We start from the raw sequence: 27222 nt of genomic DNA, 5'->3' as shown, positions 1-27222 counted from the left end.
TGTTTACATTACAGCTCAGGATATTTCTCAGAGCCCGGCCAAGCTGCTGAAGTTCCCAGGCTCCAGAGTTGCAGAGTGCTGAAAAGAGGCACAAGCGTTCACTTATTCTTCAATCCCTCACTCTCCTGTGCTCTGGGGTCTAAGTCATAGTTCAACTCAATTTGCATTGTGCTAATGTTCTGTTCTTTGCTATGGCTGTCCTTTGGGGAATATTATACATGTGAAATACAAGAGAAGTGAAAGTCAACAACTTAGATGATGTTGTTAGCATTGTGTTTAGATATTAATATCAAGAATTAAAAGCAAATTTGGCACATGCAAAAAACAGCACATTGCATTTTTATCTCCTTATTTTAATCAAAAATGTGAATTTTCTTTTCTCAGTAGTTTTAATAAAAATATTTAACAAATTTAACAAGGGAAAGCTACATTTTATTTTTTAGTTACACCAGTTACTTACTTTTCTCTAGTATCACACTCTTTTAGATCATAGTTATGTAGCAAAACATACATATGGTTTAAATTTTAGCATTGAAATAAAGGATAGTTGGCTTGTTAAGTCATTCCAGTGTGGTATTGCAGGATTTTATTTGAGGATTTTTATGTTTAGCAATATTACTTCGCCCTGTGTTATGGAGCTACCAGCTAGATAAAACGGTATAATTACTGTGGGAACTTTAAAACATGACCATTAACGTTAAAGTTCCCTGGATATTATTCATTGTTTAGAACACTTTGTTTGGATGTGGTTTGGGAACATAAACTGCTAAAAGAAAGTCTAACTGCAGTTCAAACTAGTCCCTATAAATTTACCCAGTTATTTCAAAGACAAACGTATAAGACCAAAATTTCTGTTGTTAACACCCATCACATGTTTGACTTTCCCACGTCTCAGACTGCTAGACCAGCTTGACTAGCGCGTCAGATAGAGGTTTAGAGGAGGAACATAGATGGCCTTGTTTCTTGCCTCTGCTCCACCAATAAAGCTGAGAAGTGGCAGCTGGAATGTTTGCCTTATTGCTCTGCTGTGGTGAGGTGTCATGGTGCTGAGCTATGCTTTGGCGCCTGCATGCTCTCCACCTTGCCTAGAGGCGCACAGACGAGATGTGAAACCAGGGGAGGATCTCTGATTTCCCTCTGCCCTGCCCTGTTGAATCCTCCACGGTATTGTTTTAACATACCTTAAACACTTCTTAACACTTTGCTTTATCTTTAGGTCTATTGCAAAAAATTAGTCCAGAGGCAGATGATTCTAAAAATGGATTAAATGTATAATATGTTTTCCAAAGAGACTCTTATATCTGCTGTTTGCAGAACTAGTGAGTGAATTCTGTTTTCTTTCCACTAAAGGACTACAGGAAGGATTATGAACAGAGACATGGAATCTCGCGCTAAAATGGACACTCAGGCCATAAAAGAGCCTTACTTTGATGATGAATTGGAGGACATCTGCTTTAAACTTCAATTTTTGTGTAGGACTTTGCTTAATGTCAGCCAAATTGCTCAAGCCATGTAGGATAACTGTGGCCATTGCCTTGATTTCCACAAAATATATAATATGACAGCAGTTTGGTGTATTTACTGCTTAAAGAAATATGAAAAGGAATAAAAAAGGGGAAGTTCGGGAAGGGGATTCCTGCTGTCTAAGCAAGTATTTTCATTTTCTTCTCCATAAGGATACTTGCTACGGTCCAGTATTGCTGCATTTGCCTATAAAACTTTTATCCAGGTGCTAGGAGAACAACCTCCTGCTAAATGTCATCAAGACTAAAGAGCTAATCGTGGACTTCAGTACAAAGCAGGCAAGGAATTACAAGCCCCTGATCATCAGTGGTGCACCAGTGGAGAGTGGACAGCTTCCGATACCTGGGTGTCCTCATCACTCAGGAACTATCATGGTCATGTAATATCAACACTCTGGTCAAGAAAGTCCGCCAGCGTCTCTTCTTCCTCAGAAGACTCAGAGACTTCCATCTGCCACTGAAGGTGCTTAAGAACTTCTACTCCTGCACCATCGAGAGCGTCCTGACGGGAAACATCTGCACCTGGTTTGGGAACAGCACCACGCAGGACAGACGAGATCTGCAAAGGGTGGTGCGCTCGGCCGAACGCATCATTCAATCAGAGCTTCCTGACCTGCTGTCCATCTATACCAAACGGTGCAAGACCGAAGCCAGGAAGATTATGATGGACCTCTCCCATCCCAAAAATGGACTCTTCTCACTGTTGAGGTCTGTGAAGCACGTCCGCTCCCTTAAGACCAAAACAGAGACAATGAGGAGGAGCTTCTTGCCCCAGGCTATTCGGGCCCTGAAGCAGGTGTAGGACATGACTGGACTCTCACACACTCTGTTTATCTGCACACTTCTCATAATTTCTTTCTTAAATTGTTTATATGCACATTCTATTTTTATCTTTATAATTGACCTTTAACTCTTAGTTTAGTCTCTATTTCTTAGGTTAAATTCTTAATTTATTGTTTACATCTGTTAGCCTTTTTTTTTAAGTTAACTATAAATTACAAAAAATTTTATTTAACTGCGGATTAAAAAAAAATTGTACTGCAAATTTCTAAATTTTAAATTTGTGAAGTTTGTATAACTATTTAATTTCTGTTGTGTAGTTTAATGGTCAGGCATTGTACAGCAATAAGCATTTCACTACATGTCGTATTGTGTACGATTATGTGTGTGACAAATAAAATTTGATTTTGAATCCTATCGTTCTCACTCTAAAAAATACAAAGTGTATTTAATCTGGTAAAGCCATATGGTGAATGTTGCTTCCAGAAGATGAGATTGCAATTAGGAAAAAGTGTATCCTGTAAGTCCATATGATTAACTTTGAGTAGATCCAAATAAAGCAAAACATCTCTATGTGGCACACGTGGCAATTTAAAAAGTTCTTAAATATTTCTGACTGCATTTGGTACCAGAAAGTTAGGTCAGGTGCTGCCTAAGAATGATAATTAATCAATCAATTATTAAACTTTTGGATCAGTTTTACATGCTATTAGTACAATGTATTAAGAGCATACCAAACGAAATTCTAATAAGATGAAAGAATATGATCAAAATACAGTTAAAAAATCAAAACATGAAATACTTCACTTAGTAGAATATTACTAGAATGAGTTCTCTCTCATTTTCTATCTTTTGTGCGGGGGGCAGGTTGATTGTTCTTGTAAATGAACATGGCAAGTGATCATTTAGCAAGTAAAGGCTCTTTCTCCTGCCCTCCTGCTTGCAGAGAAAAACCGTGATGCTGCATTCTTTTCATAGCTGATAGTGAGAAAGTGGGGTTATTATGTGTGCGCATGCACGATAACAAGGAGGAGAAAGAGAGAGTGAAGAGAACATTCCTTTCTCACTCCCACTCTCTACCACCACACCCCCATCGCTACTCGCTGCCACCCCACCCCCAGTTTCCTTCCTGTGCTTTTTTTAGAGTCTATTGGATGTTTTTCCCACATCCGGCAACAAAGCCGACCTTTTTTATGCCATAATCTAACAGCATGGTGTTCTGCGGTTCAGTTATACACGGGCATGGTCAAATGTAATAAATTCATTGACTTTAAATAAACCACTGTTTCCTAACTTTAACTCCAGACTGCTTAGGTAGCCTTGCAAGGTTGACTTTGACTCTTAGAGAAGAGTTTGTCGACTACTGCAGAATGTATTCTGTAATCACTATCATGTGACTTGTACAGTGCTACAGTACAAATTTATGGTATTAAAAGGGGGTTTATGAAATAAATGAATTACTGTATTGGTCAGATTGTGGGCCGATATAGATAGTGGAATCTGGGTGTATGCTGTTCAGTATAGAAAACAACCCCATAATTTTCCTTTCTCAATAGATTCCTAAGATATATGTATATCGACTGATATATTGACCTGAATTTGTTTTGCCTTAAAATCGGTTTTGGCATCAACCACAAAATAAAAAAACAAGGCAGCAAATAGAAAGTAAATGAACAATTACACATAGTTTTTCAGATTATTTCACTGGTAGGTCATTTAAGTGTCTTGGAGTCCTTGCCACAATTCATCTCTAGATTTAGTTTGTCTCAGGATCTTCAATCTTTTCACATAATCCCAGACCTCTGATGTGATTTTGGGATTTGGGGTCCATGGGGTCTTCTGCTGGACTTCTTGTTCGTTGTGTGCCCGATGTTCTCGTACATAATGGCCGTGCTGTTGAGCTACTTTTCCCTCCTCCTGATAGATGTAACTTCAGATGTATCTCTACTCAAGCTGCAGAGCTACATCTGAAGGATGATAAAATGACACCAATGCAATACTTTGTCCGTATTACAGTAAATGTTGCTCGCAATACAGTCTGTGTTTACCACAGATTTTTAATGTAAAAAAGCAACCCTCATGGTGGACTGCTGACTTGCAGAATATACACCGATACACTGATATGCTATTATATAGACTGATCTATTACTGCATTTCCTAATGCTCTTGTTAGTAGTACATTATCTCGGAACAATCTTTCAAAGCTCTGATTAAAATACTGACACACATGTCTGTTTGCGTTTATCCCATTGTCATTCCCATTGAATTAATTCCCCTGCCAAGAAGGAATTTCCCAAACAATTGTGCTGCCTTGGCTTAGTTTGTACCAACAGGCTCATCTGTTTTGCCTGAAGTAGTCAAAGTGAAGAGGAAAAAAACAGCTGTCTAGTCAGTGAAGAGACGCCTTGCCAGTTGAGCTGTGAAATCCACAAGTAAGCAGGATAATCTCTTTCACCCAGACCAAATATTATATCCTGTGATGGCAATTTGAATCATTCAATGCACACAACCTTGACCTATCAAGGTGTAATTTCATGTGACAGCAGCATAAGGTACGGTGAGATATCCTAAATTTCATCACACTGGTGCTTGGTAGGTATTGCCTTTTGTTTGAATGTCACTTTCCACCTGCAGTATATAAAGGTATATAGGCAGCATTGTCACATATTTACATAACTGTGTGAGGAGAAACAATGCAAAACATGTTTCTACTGTCAACTTTATGGTAGCAGGGCATTATTATGATTTACTAGTTTATCTGCCACGTGATAGCTTCTGCTATGATATTGCCTATGAGTTGGCATAGGGAGCAGATTCTGTTCAGCTCTTTTTATCAAATGCCACATGGCTCCCTTGCTGGAGGTGTTTTCTTTTTTATTGTTCAGTCGATTTAGTTGATATTACTTGAACATTTAAAGCAGTTTGCTCTTGATGAACTCCACTTCAGTAGCAGTTAAACTGTAGGTTTTACGAGATGTTCTTTCCTAAATCTAATTTGCAACACTCATCAGTTCTCCCCACTGATTTAGTCAAACACATGTGATCACATGATTACCTGTGCATGTGGTTGCCTTGTTACCAAAGCCAACTTTAACTTGAGGCTAGAGGCTCAGTATTCAAATTTCTGCTGCTTTTGGAAATTTTGTCTGCTCCACCAAGCCGTCTCCTGCTTACAAAATAATTTGGCAGATCGCTGCTACAGCAGTCCTCAGTGCTTTTCATTATTTAATCTCATGTCTGGCAGAAAGACTCAGGTGTCACTAGCATGGGCTCATGTCTGTTATCACATGATAGAGATCTTGACGCCCTTATAAGCTTGGTGTGGCAGCACACGGACCAGTTCTACACTTGCTGCAGGAACTGGTTGGATTGATTCTCCAACTCCCAGTCACAGACAGTGACAGATGTAGCTTCAGCGTGTGGAAAATGAAAACGAGTGAAGGCAGTGGGCAAATGCTTTACACCTGCATTCTTTCTAATGGCCAGAAGGGAAGAACGCCACACGTCACAAGTTTATTGGTTTTAATGAATACAGCACAGTGCTCATTTTGTAAATTATTGTCCCAGTTCTATGAGTGATAAGGAATGGTTTGTTGTGAGGTGAGACTACCTTGTGACTGATCAGTCTTTGTCAGTCGCATCCAGTTTCAAAACAAAAAGATAGCAATAACCAAAATCCTCATGTTGAGGTTTAACTAACAAATGGTAGCACAGTGTCCTTGTCCATCTTGTATATACTCTATATGTAACATATCTCCCAGCAAGCAGAACAAGTACTGCTGCAGTTACCTGCAATTTAAGACAGTGAAATTGGACTGTGTCGTTGAGATAAAAATTGTAGGGTGCAGCTTGTGTGTGTGGTGCAGGTATTACTCATGTTTTTAGGATCTGGAAGTGTTGCAGCTATTACTTATTGGGACATAAAGCAACCCCTAATAATGTAAATAATTGAGTTGTATGATGAGGACAGAGCGTTGCAAGGTTAGAATTAGGCTTGACAAGTGGTATTTATAGTTGGGCTAAGAGAAAGTCTCCAGGCTCCTGTGTTTGTGTAAACATGTACTGTATACAGTTGTAGTCGGATTTAGACATTTTACTTCTAAGAACTGTTTTGACAATAGATTGATAGGATGCCCAGAGGTGTTTTTAGCTTCCCACAATTGTCACAATCAGCATAAATCTGCCTAATCAGCCTAAAATCAAAACGGTTGCCTTTTGAATGAACCTCTGCCATCACATCATGGGAAAGTACTTTTTTTCCCACTTGGACAGATTACCTTAGACTGTCTCTCACCAGCGCTGACATGTAACAAGACCTAAAGCGCTGGTATAGAAGGCCTACTAGACCAGTCCTGTGACTGCACACACACAAGAGCAGCATGCATGCAGAAACTTGCGCAGAGATCTAGGCTTTGCTGCAATCTTGAACTCTCCCTTCCACAGTGACAGCCACCACACAAGACAGTGGTAGTACCTGCAGGGCTCTGTAGGAAGGCAGTTTGGGCAGCCTTTCAACGAAATGTTTTATTTTGCACACTGTTAGTCTAAATTACAAGTTGGGACAGCAACAGAGGACAATTTCCTGTTTACCTTAGGAAAAAAAAGTCCTGAAATGCTCAAACGGAGATCTGAGGCTGTCTGTCTTTTAAACATTCACTTCTACCTCATTCACTTTTGTTCCTTAATTTGTCTGATATTTTGGTGTTAGAAAGGTATATCAGAGCTTGTTTCTTGAAAACCACTGTCTATGGGAAACGCAGGAACACTGAATCTCTGCAGGTTTAAGAGTGAATATCTGGATTAAGATCTGAAAGTTTCAGCAAACAAAAGAAAAGTGCATTTTAGCTCATTTTCAGCCTCGACTTCATTCCTTCATTGCCGTTCACTGTTTCCTGTGTTTGCAGTGCATTGCAGTAGTTATCTCGCAGACTAAAATAGTTTTTCTAACTAGTGTTGACATTTATCAAATTCTGTCTTTTTTTTTTGTCTGTGTGGTTGAGTTGATCATAGAGCTCACAACAACATTTGCAGCTTTGCATTTGAGTTGTTTACAGCTGATTTCAGATAAGTTATGTATTTATTTATTGTGGGAAAGTCCTTCCAAATAATCAGTTTTTATGCTTTTATTTGTTTTTTACATATAAAAAAAAAAAACCCTCCCCCTCTTTTTATGGCCACAGTTATCATGAATCAAGTAAAACAGTTTGGAATTGGACAGATTTTTTATTTTTTTAAGGTATAAGCCTAATATGTCTCATATTAGTATTAAGTAATGGTTTGTTTTTGTTGTTCTGGGAAATGTCAGATGTCTGATGATAGATTTATGCAACGGTCACATATTTTCTGCACCATGATCCCCTAATGCCTCCCCGCCCACCTCCAGTCTTCCCAAAAACACACACATTTTCCTTGGTTGGAGTCAGTGAGCTCTGCAGTGTTTTCTGTGTCCGTCTCCACCAGCGCAGGGCTACACAGACCTTATTTGGAATGTCAGAACAGAACTGATAGGAGTGGGAGTGAAACAAAGCTTCCCACTCATTTATTTTTTCCTCTTACTTTTAAGTCCCTTTTCAAACCGAATCAGCAGAGGATTGTTTCGTAGCATGAGTGCAGATTAGTGTGACTGCTCGCCTATCCAAATGCATGTGTGTGTAATTTAAGCGAAAGCTGAGAGAGATGGCAAAACTCAACAAGTATACCCTTTTCAACTAGTGGATTTTTCAAAGCTTTCTCCATTGAAGCGGTTTAAAACACTAAATGTGTTTTCTCCTCTCTAAAAGCATGAGGCTTATCAAGGCCTGGCTGAGTGAAGCAGCATTAGTACAGCATTAACCACTCAGCCCAGGTTTCCCACGGGATATAAAATGGATCCTTGTTTCACTAGGAAATCGCCATACCAATGCTGCCGAAGAGCACTTTGCTGTAGCCACACCAGATATTGACAAATGTTATTTCCTGATTGGGAATTGCAATCAATGCACTTGAAAGGGAGCATTGAGGAATTCATAATCATAATAGATGAGTGATATGGCATAAGCAGGGCAAAAAATATGGTGCAATTAAAGATTATCTCGTCAAAACTTAGTGCAGGTCCTGAATAATATACACAGTTAGCACAATAGCCAGTGAAGCTACATAATGGGTTTTCTTTGTAGTGGCCAGAGATATGACTGGAATGGCACAGGAGTGTGTTGCTCAACTCAGTACTGGCAGTGTTGGCTCTCACTGTGCTGCAGCTGCATGCTAAAGAGCAGCCAGATGTTTTAGATGGTGAAATGAGCCTAGTGTGCAGGAAGCGGTTCTGCATGCCATAGGAATCATCTTTGAAAACAGGAAGGGAACTTGTTCCCTGCTTATGTGCCTTTTCCTGTGGCATGACCGGAGGCAGGCCTTGTGTTTGGCGTTTGCTGGGGAAAAGGTACTTGAAATTGTTTGGTAATGGCCTTTAACGGGTACAAGTGTTACAGCACAAACTAGAAGAGCCTTTAACTTGTTCAGAGACAGATTTTTTTTTTCCCAGAAAAACTAAAAACATCTTATTATCTACTGTGTCATGTGTCCAAATTTCCACCTCCGCAGTAGTTACATTCTTGTGTACCGTTACAGCTAAACCAAAACAATGCATGGAAGCTGTTTTAATCAGTTATATATATATATATATATATATATATATATATATATATATATATATATATATATATATATATATATATATATATATACATACACACACACACACTACAGTCCTGCTTAAAGATCTATGTTTTTGTGCTTCACAGTCCTGGTTTACTTCTTCTGTGGTAACAAGCTGTACATCAAAATGAGCTACTGCAAATATTGCTACCCTTAAATTGAGTGTTTACATCAACAATGTGTGACATGACCCTATTAAAACAATGTGATAGTATGATAATTTAAAGATGACAAATTTACTGATGTTAACTATTCACATAATGTCATGGATGTCATAGGTGTTCTAAACAAAAAAAAGAAAACCTCTCAAAACCCATTGTACACTACTCTCACAGCACCAATGATGGAGAGTCACAGATGGCAACTACATAACAAGCTAAAGAGTCCAGTTTAGATCAAAAACACAAGTAGAGGAATATGAATGGTAGGGCAGCAACTAGAGATTATTTTGGTAGTCGACTAATCTGCCAATTTGCAGAAAAGTAACAAGGTTACGTTTTGTTTCTGCTGAGCCCAGGTGGGGTGAATTGTATAAAACTTATTGCAGGTTTAAACCTTGGCTGCTACGATTTCTTTTATGTTCTGATTTAAAGTATGTCGACCCACCCACACCCTCAAGCTGTTTCTCAGAGTGAAAGTTGTTTCTCACTTTCTGCCCTTAAGCAGAAACAGTGCAGTACGTCTATTGAAAGAAGATAAAGGTAAGGTAAATTACACACTTACAGCACTTGGTATTGTACCAATGAGACTTTAAGCTGAAGAAGGACCTTAGCAATTAGCCAAGTTGATAGGAAAGCTCAGTGTCTGGTGACCAGCTCTGCGTTTGTTAAATGGATGGATGCTGTGCTGCACAGAAGGAGGTTTAATGGTGTTTTAAAATTTACTGTGAACAAACTTTAAGATCAGAACAGTTGAATCTAGAATTTCTTGCTTTGCACAAATTTATCGCACAGATACCTTTTACTGGAAAATAGAGTCGGATGCGATGCATAGGATTGTTCCTGAATCTGGGGAGCCCTCAGTCCTCCTCAGTAAATGTCTCTGTGGTTAAGAATGACATATAGATGAGAGGCGACAGCAGTGTCAGGAGCTCTGAGAGCCACATGGCCATGGGTGATGTGATGTGACGGCTTGTCACTGCGATGTCGGTGACCTGTGGTACGTCTGCAGTGGCACGGCCTAGCTGGTGCTGCGGTAATGCCTTAGTCGCAGCACTTAGACTCTGTCATTGTATCTGACAGAATATATATATTGAATATAGGCCATTGAAACTACTGCCCTGGGGAAGAATAATTAGTATTTTTAGATCAATACAAATGGTAGATTTACTAAAAGACCTTTTATATATTGTCATCCAGAGTTTTGCATTTCATTACATAGGGTGCCTGGTAATAGAAAAGAGAGCTGCATTGATTGGCTTATATGAGTTCTTATGATGTCCTTGCATGTTTTTGGAGAATGTTCTCCTGTCCTTTAACTTTGGTGATATCGCATTAAATATTTCTGGATTGTGAACATGCCAAAGCAAGGACTAGCTATAATCTTTCCCTGTAATCTTCAGATTTGGACAGTGGGGAGCTCTTCTTTGGAAGGTAAATGTCTAACAGGATTTTTAGTGTTCAAGCTGCTTTTGATTAAAATAGCAAGTTTCTCTGCGGAATGCTGGAACTGAGATACAGTAACTGTTTAAAAAAAAAAAAATTTGCCCTCAGTAAACATAATGGATGATTTCTCTTCAAAGGAGCTCTTATCATCTCTTCCCATTTCCCAGAGGCTGCCACAAAGCTGCCTCTTTTATTCCTCCTGCTGCTGCCGCTGCTCATCCTTCTCTCCTGCCTGCTCTCTGGAGGGCATCCTCAATCTAATACAACTGTGTCAGGAAGTATGGGGATGCAAAGTGCTGAGGAGCCAAAAGTAGCCCACCTCTGCAGTGTGCTGCTTCGTCCCAACACACACCAGCCTGATTAGGGAGGCACACCATGAACCTGTGCTCACATTCCTGTGTAACCTTACGGTATATGAATTCAATTCAATGTAACTATCTAACAAAAGCAGAATACCTGAATTATAATAAAAAGACTTATTATTGCGTCTACTAAAGTTAAATTCCTCTTATTCTTACTTCTATGCAAATCCTATTGTTCAATGAAATGTTTGTATTGTGTGAAAGCCAAAGATGGCTCTTTAAATTTAAATTGAAGTGCAAAATTGTCGGTAGTGATTGAGTATGTTTTCTAGTGGTTGCTATGACATCACTGTTATCCTGGAGATTTTTTTTCTTTGTTTTGTTGCATAGTATCAAATACACTCTGCTTACCTCGCTACTCACTGAAATGTGCTGAGTAAAACAAACAAGGATCCCCCCCACCGCTTCGATGACCCCACACACACACACACACACACACACACACACACACACACACACACAGTATGATTTGCCTATATACTGCCTTGTGAATATAAATACCAAGTCTGAGCCTTAAAATAATGAAAATGTTCAAGTTATCATGGATGTTTTTTGGCTACACTATCATAGCTTGCAGCTTCCTTCAGCTAGTTCAAATTTTATAATTCGACGGAACCTTCCACATTTGGGCCTGCAGATGAATTTTGTGTGACAGCTGATCATTGGCACTGGTCTGAAGGTTCTTATTTCTTATCTGGCAATAAATGAGCTGAAATCCCCTCTTGCAACAGTATGCAACCTGCTGAACTGCATAAATATTATGTCTCCCTAGGAACACAATAGTCGTATTTATTCCTTTATTTTGGGACTGTTTTTTTCCATGTCAAATGCCGAGAGGGAGGTCTCTAGCTCTCTCAGGAGCAGATTGCAACATGTTTCAAGGCTCTGGTGAATAGATTAAAGGCTGGCAAGCTCAATCTCTCATTGAGCCACACTCTCTTACTCACACATGCGCAGACACAAAACCTGCAAACACTCTAAAACCTATACCCTTAAAGCATGTATGGCTCAGAGGGCTGTGCCACTGGACTGACAGATGGTACCATGAGGCTTGGTGTTGCGCCGTTGTGATGGCTCACCCGGAGCCCCATCCACACTGCTCAGCATCACTGCAGTGCTCAGCTTGACACACAAGCCAACAGCCTTCCAGCTCACATGAACAGATAGGCTCTGTTGACATGGCCAAGGTCAGGTTCCTCACTGACACAGTCAAAGATCATCAACAAACGTGAACCGGAATATGTTCAAAACTGAACTTATCGTTCTTAATTTCCTCAGGAAAATCATTTTTTGGAAAATTGTCTCCAAGCTTGGATCAGCGGCTCTGCACTGTGCCGTATTGGGTTCTTTTTCGGTTTACTATATCTGTGAGAACTTTTAATTTGATTTTCCAGCTTGTACTAATCCATTTTTGAAAAAAAATAAAATCCTGGTGTACACACTGTGCTAAACCTTGGGCCTGACAGTGGCTGAACGTTTTCTCAACACAGAAAATCAACGGCGCAGTTGCGCGTGCCTCTCTTAGATGATCAGTATATAATATATAGGTTTAAGCCGCTCATGCAGAAGGAATCTCTTTCAAAGTGATTCAGAGCATCTGAGCTCATTAAATGTTAATCAAAAAATCTATTTTGAGATCACTAGGAGATCAGTCATGAGGATTTCAGGTCAGCTGTGAGGCCACTGCATCCGAGTACTGAGAGTTGAGTGAGCAGGATGGTCCTTTTTTTGCTGTGAAGTGTTTGCGCTTGACGTTGGGGTTTGTCCCAATTGAAGCCAGTATCGTGACACATATGAGTGACTGAAGCATGAGAAAATCTCAACTGCAAAGTCTTGAGACACTTCATCCTTGAAGTTTGAACTGAACACTACTCCTGGCTATTTTTTTTTTTTTTTTAAATGGCACAGAAACAGAAATGAGGCAACCCTCTCTCACAGTGGCTTTTTGCAACACATGCACTGTCCTTTCCATTATTCATGATGTGTTTTCACTGACAGTGCCTTGAACCATGAGGAGTACTCCTGTCTGTCTTTTCCAGAAAGAGCCCTGTGGAATGAGAGAACATGTACCTGAGGTGCACACACTAAAAAAAAGCCTGTTCTCATCTGGTTTTGGAGAAAATCACATGTCGTAGATTATGCGGCTCTCATTGAAGATGGAAAAAGTTCATATGGCTGATTAACTCATGGAGCATTTCCAGTGTAAAATTATATGCAACTCCAGAGTTCCCTGTATTAAGCAGGAATCAAGCAGCCAGACTGCCATTAAGATAAGAGGTTTTTTTCTTCTCTAGACTCTAAGAAACTGTCTGCTGAGGTTACTTTATCTAGCAAAGCATGTTTAAATTATTGCCTCTCTTTTTGTTTGGTATTGGGTTGCATTTTATTTTGTTTCATTACTTTTTAAATTATTATCTTAATTACTATTATTATGTAATTATTATTATTATTATTATTATTATTATTATTATTATTATTATTATTATTATTATTTATTATTATTATTTGTTTTGGTTTTAGATGCAAACCAATAAAACGTACATTACGTTTCACTTACCAGCCTACTTTGTTTACTTATTTGTCCCTGTCGAGAACATTTTTTAAATACTACTCTCTTTTTCTACTATTGAAACAATCCTTAATGCAGATTTCAAGATAATGTGGCAAATGTTGCACATGCAAGCCCTGTTGGGGCTGTTGGATGAGCTTAGATTAAGAAAAAAACAGATTTTTATAAGCACCTTGAAAGTGCAAATTCTCAACATACATTATTTTGCACAATAGGAGGCAAACATCCAAGAGAATGAAAACTGACCGTAGTTTTTTTTTTTTTTTTTGAGTGGATTCATACTCATCATAAAATGGAGCAAAAGTAAGGGTCTGCTGCTTGCATGTTGAATTTTCTCCTGGATATCTTTGTTTTGCAGTTGTGGTTTAAAAAATATGGTTTGTATTAGCGAGATAAAGTTAAATGCAAAGTCAGTGTGATTAAACAAAACAATGTCCCTCTGCTTTTAAGTGCATCAGCATTATTGTCATCATCCAGTTACTGTGTCGAAGCACGCATGGACATGTATTAGCATTTACAGGCTTGGTGAGTCAGAGATATTTGTACCTTGATTAACATGAACTGTTGTTAAGAGCATTAGTAGAAATAATATGACATGAACAGAGTAGAAATGTAGTGAACTGCAGGATTCGCTCCAAAGCCTCAAGCTATGAATCATCTTAATGCCAGCTAGTGGAAATGAGTCAAATTTGTTCCACAGTGAAATATGCAACACACTGATACTCCTCCTATGATCAGGCTGGTGTACAATTAAAACCATTTTGTTTCCATGCAGGAGTCGCATTAAAATATGGTCAGATAATCAGCCATTTGTATGAATGCATTTACACAACAGATCGCTTCTTAATAGACAGCCTTTCTCACTGTTGTTAAAGACTCATATTGGAGATTGTATTGTTTTGTTGACATGATGATATCTTCTCCTAAAAATATGACTCATTTTTGGAATAGTAAAATTCACAGTTAGGATGTTAAGAGTGTTGCTGTGTGCTTAGTTAGTTCCATCTCTGTTCTTATTACCTTAAATGAAGACATGGGTAGAGGACAAAAGGAAATCAGATATCTGCACCAGCATGTTAAGCAGAATCTCAGCCACAAAGGAGAAACTCTGTATATCTAACGAAGCACAATGGATGAAAATATAATGTATGCAAATGAGGGAAACAGACAAAGAGCTTATTCTTCTCTCTGCAGTCTGTCGACTATATCAGATTCCTAACTATCTTCTCATCCCATTCAATGCGCTCAGGCTACATTATATCAAAACATTTTTCCAGTTCCTTCTTGCTGTATTGGAAGAGTTTAAATAAAACTGTGTATTCAAATTTTGCCCAATCTGAACGTGCATAGTCTTACCCTAATTTGTGATTGATGCCAGAATGAACCGTTTGAGAAATCACTGCTTTTTTTAACTTTAAGATTAGCATTTGTTAATTAATATGTGTGAAATTAGTCTTGAATACATGGTGTCACTTCACGTCTGTGTAGTGTATTCATTTTCAGAACTGCTTTACATTCTCTCACATGACATATTTTCCATTAAGTACAATAATTGAACTCTGGGTTTATCTGAACTGCATACCTGCTGGGGTTATTTTTGAGGGGAGGGGGTTGCTTACCTGGTGATAAAAAGGTAAATGTTAAAAGCCTTTGATATTTTTTTTCTGGGTTTAACTTCTATATGTTGTTTTTTGCAGATTCATGGATCTTTGCGAAGGAAGATTGAGGGGCATGCCCCAGGACAAATATCAAAGCAAAATGGCCTCTCCTGTGGTTTCCCTGGATCAGACTTTAAGCGGGTCCGTGTGGACCACAACTTAGCCCAGTCCCATTCTCTGCAAGGCACCTCAGCCATGAGCATGCAGAGGAAGAATTACATGATGCCTCATGCACTGGGGTCAGACATATTCAACATGACCCTGAAAGAAATGAAGAAAGAGCCCTCTGAGATCCAGTCTTGTGACCAGTCAAATGCAGAGATGATGTTTGACTTCAAAGATGAAGGTCAGATTGATCCAGAACTCCAGGATCTCTTTGATGAACTGACAAAGACGGTGCCTACACTGAATGACCTGGAGTTTGAAAAGATGCTAAAGCAGGATGATACATTTGGCTTGGATCTAGGACGGCCAAGCTCGGCGGGAGCAGCTGCCAGTCTGTGCTCTCCACTGGAGAAGCCGATAAAGACAGAGCACTCACCTGATTTTGGGCAGGCTCATTGTGGCTCACCACAGCTTCGACCCGCTTCTGCAGGGCCCACTTTCACATTGACCAGCACGTCTTCAACCACCACATCGCAAAAAGCAAACACTCAGGCAGGACACCCAAGGATGCCCTGTTGGCCTGAAATATCTCACGCAGAGCAGCTAAAGCAGATGGCAGCAAACCAGCAGCAACCGAATTCTCTTCTCCATCACCACCACCAAACCGCACCTGTGGCCCTGACCAGCTGGGCTCCTTCCATGAGCACCCACTCCTCCACCAGCACCTTCCCTCAAGACAATGTCTCTAGCCCACTCCCACTCAACCAGCAGAGGATTGGCTCTCACAATAAAGGGATCAACAACTGTCTCTTCAAATCAACCAGCCACAATGGCTCCAATCATTTGGACATGAAGGTTCTCAGCACCAAGCCTACATTGCATTTCAGCCCCAAAGTACCCCATTCTGCCAGCCAGCCCATGTCTATCATGACAAACCCAGTGAACAAGACAGAACAGCAGCAACAGTCACCTTCACCGGGCCCACATCAGCCACATTCAGGTCTTCATTTCCAGAACCAACAAATCCCCACATCAGGAGCCCTTTGTCTGCAAACCAAGACTGCTCACGGAGGGCTGCCTTTCAGACCGTCACAGCAGCGGCAGGTAAGGTCTCTGTCCAAAATTCCTTTACACACGATTGCCCTTATGTGAAAACACTATTTTAACTTTTCAGCTCTACAGCAGGACGGCTTCCACAATTAAGAGATTTGATATAACATGTGCCCATAGCGGCATATCAAGCATAGCTAGTGCCATAAAATACTGAGACCAGTATGGCTACTTAACATTCTGTTTGATCCACAGAATGTTTCATTTTTCTATTTTACTGCACTTTATGAACAAAGTCAATAACAGCACCGACTGCCTTTTTTTCTGTAGAAAGTCTAGTAACATAATCCAAAGCACAATCAAACGTACTGATTTAGTTGTCCTGCTGGCATCTTCAGTTTGCTTGCAGCAGCCAACCTGCTGTCTAAAACAGCTACAATGCAGCTCTGTTTATTCTGCGACTTTATTGTTCTTGCTAATGTCTGTGTGTGTGCGTTTGACGATGACACAGATTGCCAGAGCATGGTAGATTATCATGCAGGACTTCTAATTTCTCTGCTTGTCATGGTGGCTCCCTGTCAGGGCACAGATATGCACAGCGGGATTTGCTAATTGGAGGTTGTTAGCTACAAGGGACAAGTGGTGGAAAATGACAGTAATCTGCTTAGCCTAGTGCCGGAGGTTGAATCACTGATTTGTTATGATTGGAGAGATTTAGACCCTCCCCTCTTTCATTTTTTTCACCAACAATATCTGTAGCTGCCTTTGTGTGAAACGATAATGCGAGCCCCGCAACAGAGCTCTCGTAACCTCTACAGATCAAGGGAAGTGCTTGGGTGACTGGGAGAGGGTGGGAAGAAGGAGAGAGGGAGGGAGTTATGCAGACATGGAAGTAAACCAGGTAGGATCATGACAGTTACATCAACACATCAAAACGGGACCAGTTTTACCACTGCTAGAGCTATTTACACTTTAAACAGTGGCTGTTCATGGTTACCTTGAAACTACTTGACAAATATTCCTGATATCAGAAGCCTTACATAAATGTTTGAGGCAGAAATACACGGGCTTAAAGACTGGTAGATGATTTAAATAGACAAAGAAAAAAAGCATTTTCTGGGCTCAGATTCACCCCATTTCACAATATTTCAAATCTTTTTTCATAAACACAATGGATCATTTCAAGCAAATGTACTGGCTGCCGTAATAGTGACAGTAGTATTAGTGTTGCATTAGCGATTATAAGCATTTTTTATAAAATATGTAAGATGTGGTATCTAATTTAAAAAGGATTGCAGTGAGAGAAAAGGGGAAGACACTTAACAGAGCTGGATATCAAATAATGAAAAAGACTTGTGAATTTGTTGAATTATTAAACATTATTTCAGAGCTCCTTAAAGTAAAACCTCTTTTTAAAAGTTTGTGAGGGGTTAAGGGCTTGGTGAGACAGCTTTCCCAAAGAGATTCTTTTTTTTAATGTGACCAAATAACCAGCACGTAGCTATGAATATGATGGGGTTAGAATTGAGGATTACAAAAAAGACCTTTATAATTTATGGACACTATTTATAATTTCAAGCTGAGCTAAAAAGTGCTGATAATGGTGTTTGTAAATTTTAGCCAGCATGTACAGGGTTAAAAGTCCAGCTAATGAGAGAGGGACAGCTTATAGAGAGGAGAAAAAGAGTGGAGTCTCTTCCCACAGTGAACTGAATTAGTAATGCCAGAGAAATAAAGGTCCTGAAAGAGTGCCCTGATCCCCTGTGTAACACAAGTAACTAGCAGTGGGCTTCCTTCCACTGCCTGAAGCTGGAGACCGTTATTAAAGCATGCACGTCCAAACATGTTTGAAGCTTCTTACTAATAATCAGTTTCTGAATCAAACCTGACGAAATTCAAATCCACCACTGTGTAAACCTCTGAGGTTGCACAATATTCGCTTCACCCACTTAAAGTACTCATACGAGTACATTCTGGAGCAGCATGCACTAGAGGACACTAATGCATTATGAAACCTGAGTTACTGTGGTTGGTGGCAATGCTGTCTCAAGGACAAAATTTTGTGTTGCTAGTTTCACCAGTTGTGTAGCTGTCTTGTGTGTTTTGGCTAAAGAAAAAATACTTTGGGGTGTAATATGAGTGCTAATAAAGAATGAGGCAATCCCAGTGTTTATTATTTTTAATTTCTGAAATATTGCAGCAGTGGAAAAAGTACTGCTTCAATAAAAAGAAAAAAGCTCTGTATGGAGTTTTCGCTTCCAGAAAGACCTTTCAGGGAAACAAAGAAAAATGGTTTTCTAGCACAAACTATGTTAGTGAAAGTTAAGCTTTTTAGTTCCTTAATGACTCAAGTCAAATAGTTACTGAATATTTTTCCATATTAAATATCTTTATAGCAATATAATGACCTATGTTTACATTTTTTTTTATTTCAAATTCAGTTGTGTACACATGCATTACAAATATTTGTCAGACAGTCTTATCCAAAGCGACATCCGTATTTTCTCTGCATCAGATCAAATGAAGACATTTGACAGCGATTTCATCATCCCATACCAATTCCTATTTTAATACGACACACAAACTTTCTGGAGAATACTGTCCTTATTGAAATGCATGAACCCAGTCGCCAAAGTAGCCGAATGCTCACAGTGCATGCCACATAATCTGGCTGCAGACCTGAGCTGGATGTCATAACCCGTCTAACACATTTCCTTTCTGTTTTATCACTACTACTACACAACTGTCTAGTAACGGCAAACATTGAGTAGAACTCAAAACTAAGGCAACATCTAAAAATAAAGGTTTACTCAAAGTAAATAAGGACTCCTCAACTTTTGTTGTCGATCTTGTGGCACCAGATCCTTCAGTTAGGATAAGAGCGGGGCCGTAGGGGTTGAGCCTACCAGGTCACTCCAGCAGTGCTGTGAAGGGAGTACTTGTTTCCTGGGAAAGGGAGCTGCGGCCAAGTCCAGATGCCGAGGCGCTCCCCAGGGACAGCATCCTGAGACCAGACTGGAGGAAGTGCAGTGTGAGAGCCGGCGAGGCTGGGCCTGGATCACTGTCAGCTGCCTGCGCTGCCGCAGGATGGGAGACTAAATCACTCCGCTCCTTCTCTCAAGCCCGAGCCACATGTGGTATTCATTTACAAAAAACTTGTGAAGAATGGAAGGGGGGAAAACATGGAAAACAGCTTTATGACACATCAGGATGACAGAGGATTACTCAGTTGTACACGCTAAAACACCCCTCATTGGGTCTTTTCTTACAACAAAGATGGATCAAGCTCTCTTCAGTTTACCTCTGTGGGGAACAAGTCTTTGAAGGTCACGTTTTCTTATAGACTCAGTAAATGGATAAAGTAAATCAAAACCAGTGACTCTGCTTTCTACTGTAAGAGGAGAAACCACTGTTTTGATGTTTCAGTCCCTGTGTAACCTCATTGCCATGCTTGGTTTGCTGTGTGGGTTGAACTCGGGCAGAGAAGGCGAATATTAGCTTACGTGAAGTGGCTTGTCACCCCTGATGAGTTTCGGCTTCCCTTAGTCTCTAATCCTGTCTCGTTACTTCTCCAAATTTCAGTCCATTCATTATCATTCACTAAGACTAGTAGACACACACGCACACACATATTCTTCCTTTTTTTCTTCAGAAAATCAGAAAGCTACTACCCTGTAGATATTCATTCTCTGCAAAGACTCTGTCCTTAAGTAGTAGCTTCTGGTAAATGCACTGTTGGATTTCTAATCCATTTTACCCTGGGAAACATTTTAAGTCAACACAATGACTGACACTGTATACACAGTATGTGTTGACTTGGATTTGGTGCACATTAACCTCCTTCATGACAAATGTTCGCACTTGATGCAAGCTTGTGTGTTGTGAGGGTGTCCACATGAAAGGCTAGTTTTATTTGGAGCGCTTGGAGGGTCGTCACAGCTGTCTAAAAAAGCTAAAGAAAATATGAAATGGAAGGACTGTAACATCTTAAGCACCATGGTATTCACATGGTGAAAGATTATCTGCAACAACAACAAAAAAAGCATACACTGAGCACAAAACTTTAAACAAAAAGCTAGTTTGGATCTCTCAATTCCTGCGCCGCAGACTACAACATTTTAATCAGTGATAGTGTCAGGAGCCAAATGGGTTTCTAGAGGATGGAATGCCTCCTTGCCAAAAACAACACAGTGATCAGTAAGGGAGAGCTTATTAAATGGAGGTAGTCATGGTGCTGGCGCTTAACTTCCCATCGGCACACATTTCCTGCTGTCTCAGGGATTCTTTCCACTCTCTTTAGACACAATTATCAGGGGAGAGGCAGGCCTTGAGGATGACTTGAACCCCCCGCACCTCCCCCAACAAAAAAAAAAGAACAGAAAAAAAAGCCCCCTCCATTTTTCCCTTTTTCATCTGCAGAGGGAGTAGCCTTGACCACATTCTGGAGGTTGAATAGCATCTTTGAAACAGATGTATGATGTCTTGTAGAGTTTCGCCCCCTACTGGCACGCCTGTGTTGTTGCAATGTTTTGATTTTGTGCTTTCACTGAGAGTAATGTAAGACCATCCTATTGTCTCTTTTTCAAAGGGTCTTCCTGCTGGTCCAAGGCTTCCCACTAATGGAAGCTTAGGAGTCATGTCAGCCCAGCCACAGCCACGACCCCCGGTCCCAAACAACCAGCAGAAAGGGCCTCCAAAAACACAGGCCATGCAAAGACAGCTCAACCAACCCCAGCACACCATCGGCAATTCAGTAAGCTGCATTTACATCATACCGTTTTCACTGATTAATTAAGACTGTTTTGATCAATCATATGAATATACTGTTTTTACTTTCAAGGACAAAGACAACACACATGATCAGTTTAGTCGTCACCTGACAAGACCACCGCCAGATTACAAGCAGTCAAGAAGTATAGCTGGAGTTCAGCAGGGAAACATCTTCCCAGGTACTTTAAATTTCTAGTGATTAAGGAATGCTTTACATGCTAACAAACAATCTTAATAAAAAAAACGTTTTTTTCTTTGTTTGATGTTTCTGCAGGTCGAAACTCCTCCCAGTGTCCTAACAGTGGCCCTGAGAAGACCCTACAGTCTTGTCACCTTGCAGTTGGTTCTGCTTCAAAGATGAGTGCTTCACCATCAGACCGTAGATTTTCTATTGGGACAGATTGTCACCCCAGTTCTTGTGTCAGCCAATGCCAGCAGCAAAACAGTCACAGTCAAATTCGACTGAATCCGAGTAAACCCAGGTTCCAGGGCCCAAACACACAAGGAAAGTCTTTTGGGATAAACAGTGTGGCAGGTGTACAGCACCAGAGATTGACATCTCACTTGCGTTCCTCTGTGCCAGGACAGGGTGTAGGAGGGTTGGTGACAAATGTCAACATGGGCTGGGGTTCAGCCAACAAGCAAGTGACACCTGGACTCTGTATTAGGCAGCTACCCAACCCACTACAGTCCCAGGGTGTGCAGGACTTGCCGAACCATCCATTCCAACAGAGACACATTGCCCCTCCCAACCAGGTAGCACCAGACATCAGCATGCACACTCTAAACCCTCCACTAAGAGACATAGGCCAGAGAGTAAGTCAGGCAATGATGGGTTCTCCCTCAGCCGTGGGAAACCTTAACCAGGCCTCACCTGAACCGAGGATACCAGCAGGGAACTTTACAGAGCCCAGTCCCAGCTCTAGCAGCTACCATAATAACAGAACTAACCGTCTGACCTTTGACTTCCTCCCAGAGGGGGACAACACAGTTCCGGGAATCAATGCAGACTCAGACTTCATAGATTCCCTGCTCAAATCGGGCTCTGGAAATGATGACTGGATGAAAGATATCAATTTGGATGAGATTCTTGGTAGCCACTCGTGAATTTGGGTCACAAATGACTAAAAATGGACCCACAGCTCAGAGCTTGTAGAGGTGTAAAGGATTACATTTGTAAGTAATATTAAAATGGACTTTTATAGACTTATTATTACCCAGATATACTGAATTGCTTTGTATTGTATTTACTGTGAAAATCAATTGTGTTCTATGTACTCTGCGTATTTCTTCCTGGTGTATTGGCCAAGAAATTGCTTTTCTATGCAGTCACTGTTTTTGTGGTCTGTGCTCTGTGCTGTCTTATAGAGTAAAGTACAAAATTCACACTGTGAAAAGAAAATATTGCCATTATTTTCCTTTTCATCCTGGTTTGTGTTTCAAAGTCTAGCATCACGTGGTATGAGCTTTCCAGTGTTTTGCTGCCAGACACAAGCAAGCTTGCAAAAGCATTTTTTCCCCTTTACTTCCTTCTTGTTCAAACTGTTTCATCTGTGGTAGTTACAGTTTAAATTATGTAACCATTATTTTTTTTTCATGTTATATTTAATAATTATTGGAATAGTAAGTAGACATTATATTACATGTAATTAATAAAATTTATTTGACTCAAGTTGTGCTTTTGTTGACTTTATTTAATAATGAATAGTTTGGTTTACTACATCTCATACTTCCAAATCAGCGCATGTAGATACTCTTAATTAAAGGATGCTTTGATGTTATGTCCCACTTTACAGGGTTAGTATGTTGAAATGACACACTTTAACCCAAATGGCAACCTTTTCATAAAAATAAACAAGTAGTGTACAGTGCTTAAACTTAACAAAATACTTTTTAGTGCCTTAAAATATTTAAGGCACTAATGAAGCTTTTTCTTTGTTTGTAACTACCCCAAATCTGTCCATGCAGCTTTTGGTACCTAAAGCTAACCAGCAAGTAAAAGCAAAAGTGAAAGTTGGATGGAAACAAGTCAGCAGAGTGAATGAATACCAAAGAAACAAAATCAAACACACAAACAAAACCTAAACTGTTTTCTTCAGGCTGACAAAAATGGTATTATGCATATTCATTTTGTCCCCAAAACAGACAAGATATTCTGGAAGTCATATATAAATCAAACGAGGACAGCCTTCTTTCATCTTAAGAATTGTCAAAATTAGGAACATCCTATCTAAGAGTGAAAGAAAAAATACTGCATACATACACATAGTCCTTCTACTCTGGACTATTTTTTAATAAGGTGTCTCAGTACCACACTGAGAGAAGTGAGGCGAAAGTGTGCGATACTGAAAAGAAAGCGAGTGATGATTGCTGTATGATTTTTTCCCCCCAAACATCAGCTTTTAAAACAAAATGTTCAGCACTGCCTGAACTGAAACAACCATTATTCTAGATAATTACACCTGCGGATGAGTGTTGCTGAGGGACTGTAATATTGTTATGTAATGATGATTTGCACAAAATGTCATTGAACCCTACAAAGCAGATATTATATTGGTTATGTATTTTAGCTAATAACGCTCATGATTAAAAAATAAAACGAGAAGCCTGGAAATTTGTTTACAGTATGTCTTGTCTGAAGTAAAGGCACAAACAATTATAATGATTAAAAAATGTTTCAAAATGAACAACTTACAGAAAGTAAGTCTCACCCCAACCGGTTGCGGCAGATGACCACCCCTTTCTGAGCCTGGTGCTGCCGGAAGTTTCTTCCTGTTAAAAGAGAGTTTTTCCTTCTCACTGCCCCCAAGGGGGTCATATGATTTTGGGGTTTTTTTGAGTTTACGCAGATGTTTTGCATTGGAGGTAGTGTAAGGTTCATGCATTAATCTAAACTCTTTGGCCTGATGTAAGACCCAAATTGGATGTATTATGATACGATAATGCACTGGCATGTAACTGTCCTGTTCAGTATCTGGCACAGCCTCTCGGTCAGGTAAGCCAAGTATACTTTACCGATTGCTTTGAAAGACGTGTGACCATCAACAATGAAAAGTTAATTCAAATTCCCTAGGAGGAATTGTTTGTGTTCTTTATATTTTAATGTTTTGGGTCCAGTCTATTCTTTGTTTTTGATTTTTGTTGTTGTTGTTTTTTTGCCATTGTCTTGCTATTTTCAGAGTTATCTTTCCAGAGTTTCAGTAGCTAAACTATTAATTTGGTGAAAAAAATACAATAAAATATTAAAAATAAAATTATAAATCTTTGCATAAAATTTCATATATAGACATTTATAAATACAATAAAATATAGAAAACATGTGTGCAGTACACAGGTTCAACAACATATCAGCATAAGAATAGAATAGAATAGAATAGAATAGAATAATCCTATAATTGTCCCACAAGGGGAAATTTGGTTACTTAAATAAGAGCATTTATTTAAACCTGGTAACAATGCTAGTGTTTTCCCCCCAAATACCCCTGACAGCATAATGCCGCTGGAGGCGGAGCTAAACGTGGGCAGTCAGGGCTCTGTCGTGTTTTGAGGTTGATGGTGTTCGTTGTAGTTACCTACTGTGAACACAAGAGGGAATCAACATATCCTTCTGTTCAAGTTAACCTTTCAATTCCAAGGCTTTTAATTTGAGGCTGAAAGTTTCAAAAACCTTTAGGTGGGCGTCGGTTTAACGCGCTGTTTAGTTTGCGTGACGTGACCTATGACGCATGCCTTTCCCTCTTCTTCCTCCGCTTTTCTGTCAGTCTTCACTGTCCCTATCGAAAATGAAGCCATAAGATAAAAAAGGCCCCCCAAAAAAGTTTCTGGTGAATGCTAAGATAAAATTGCTTGTTTCAGTTAAATTTATTGTTTGTTGCTGAAAATGTTAACATTTAGTTTTCAGTAATTTCAGTAGTAGTTTGAATCATTTTAATAATAATAATAATAATAATAGGTTTACATAAAATGTAATAATTATTTTAAAGTGTGTATAACTCACTAGCTGGAGTAGTAATGCATTTCTATATATATTTCAGAGTATCCACCTTCGAAGAATTGGTTTGAAATTGGCAACACTATGTATAACTGGATTCAGCAAAATGGGTATGAAGCGTCAAGTAAATTGCATAAAAAAGTTAGTTGGTAGAATAATGTAAACCAAATTCATTAATCGAAATACACAGTGCTAAACTGGTATGAACAATGACTTTTATTTTGACATTCACCGGATGTATCGCTTCTCAACAGTTCCACAGTTCCACCACTAGAGGGCTAACAATTAGAGCCTTTAATAATTATTTTGAAACCAAACATTTTAGAAAAATGTTTGCTGTCCAATACAATTAGAATTCATGCTTAAAACAAACTATAAAAAACAGAATATGACACAGGGAAATATTACCACAAAGTATATACTTTATTTTAGGCCAATTTCAAAGTATCATATGAAGAAAGATATATTGTAACAGAATTTGTTCTAAAACACATGCACATTTCTATCAAAAAAAAAAAAAAAAAAAAAAAAAGAACAGATCATTACTGAATATAAATTCATTTCATGTGCATTTAGAAAACTCTAAATACAAAATCCTTTAACTTGTGATTAGTTCTACTGCTACAATGAGAGTCAACAGCTAATATGCTCTGACAATTACACACTAAGCATAAAATCAGGTCTGTGTGACAAAATGCATTGATGCATTAAAACGAAAACTAGCCGTGCAATACGAGCACTGTGGTGTACCACTCATTTTAGTTGCATTGTTCTCACCAACACTGTTCATCCATCTTAAAAATCCATCAGCACGTGACTTAATATTCAGTAAAATCAAAACTAAAAAGAGGTTTCTCATGAATTAAAAAAAAAAAAAAAAAAAAAAAAATAATATATATATATATATATATATATATATATATATATATATATATATATATATATATATATATATATATATATATATATATATATTCCATCAAGTTAATGCTACCCATTTAGTATTGGTTGGCAACAGAATCAGTGTGACATCCTGCAAAGCCTAAACCAGGGGCACACGCAGCAGGCTGATTATTCAAAGGTTACTGCAGTAATGCAAATATGTAGTCATTGTGTAAACATCAAAAAATAACGTGATTATGTGAGAATTGTCAGTGTGTTGTCTCAACTGCGGCCGAGTATGTAAACATGTGAGTGCTTGTAGAAGAATCGCTCTTTTCTCCGCTCTGAAACCTCATCCTTAAAAATCTCAAGGTTAGTCACTCGAAACAACCATCCCAAACAGAAGGGGAGGGAAAAAAAACTCTCTCAGCTAGACGTGCCCATTAACACTTAAAACATGTTCTCATTATTAGCTTATACAGTTTGTTCAAACACAGGCTGATTTACAAATCATACCGTTTCTGGTCTCTAAAGATAGAAGCAAAATACAAGTTTTTAGTGTCATTACAAAAACATCTTTGGAATCTGCATCAACAATTCCTGACTGAGATATCTGATTGTTTCTTTATTATGCCACCCCCCCCCCAAAAAAAACCCAAAACAAAACAAAAAAACAAAACAAAACACAGGCAAAAGGAAAAACTCACCACCATCAGTCACACACTGATCCTCTACTCTACCCCTTAACATGACTCTTAAACCTGCTAAAACTTGTCCTGGCTGCAGTCTATAAACCTTTCATTTAAAACACTCAACACAGCGTCGCATAGACGGGAGGGGCGGGGGGGTTCCAACATTGTAACTGTTGTATACTGTATGTGGTCATAAGGTTTCATTGATCAAAGAGCTATACTTTGTTCTGAGCCAAGAGACCTGCCTTTTTGGTTAATGTTCAGGAAAGACAGTGAAAAAAAAAAGCTGCATGTGAATATCAAAAATACAATAACATTAAAGTGGATACAGTAAAGCAGAGACGAGAGAATCAGATAAATGGGTTTAAAAAGAGTCCAAACAGAATCAGACCACCAAGATTAAGTCCTGGCTGGTTTGATCTCATTGAAGTGTCGTGCTGCGATATAACAGACGACCCCGTCTAAAAAAAATAAAATAAAATGATTCAATCCATGTATGAAAGAAGGAAAAAAAAGAAAGTAAAATGCCATTTGATCTAAACT

At 39.2% G+C, this 27222-nt stretch overlaps 1 protein-coding gene across 1 annotated transcript in view; it reads left to right on the top strand.

Annotated features, from left to right (window-relative positions):
• maml2 (mastermind like transcriptional coactivator 2) overlaps positions 1-22786 on the top strand; it is a 33529-nt gene extending 10743 nt beyond the window's left edge. The window contains exons 2-5 of the mRNA XM_026192042.2: positions 15229-16398; positions 20933-21097; positions 21185-21293; positions 21389-22786. Of these exons, the coding sequence (XP_026047827.1) occupies positions 15229-16398; positions 20933-21097; positions 21185-21293; positions 21389-22221 (2277 nt within the window). The 3' untranslated portion in view covers positions 22222-22786. The remainder of the gene's footprint in view (positions 1-15228; positions 16399-20932; positions 21098-21184; positions 21294-21388) is intronic.
• The last annotated feature ends 4436 nt before the right edge of the window (positions 22787-27222 follow it).

Source organism: Astatotilapia calliptera, chromosome 14, assembly GCF_964374335.1.
Source record: "Astatotilapia calliptera chromosome 14, fAstCal68.1, whole genome shotgun sequence".
In the NCBI taxonomy this organism is placed as follows: Eukaryota; Metazoa; Chordata; class Actinopteri; order Cichliformes; family Cichlidae; genus Astatotilapia; species Astatotilapia calliptera.
The sequence above is the reverse complement of the archived record's forward strand: the minus strand, read 5'-3'. Positions and strand labels throughout refer to the sequence as shown.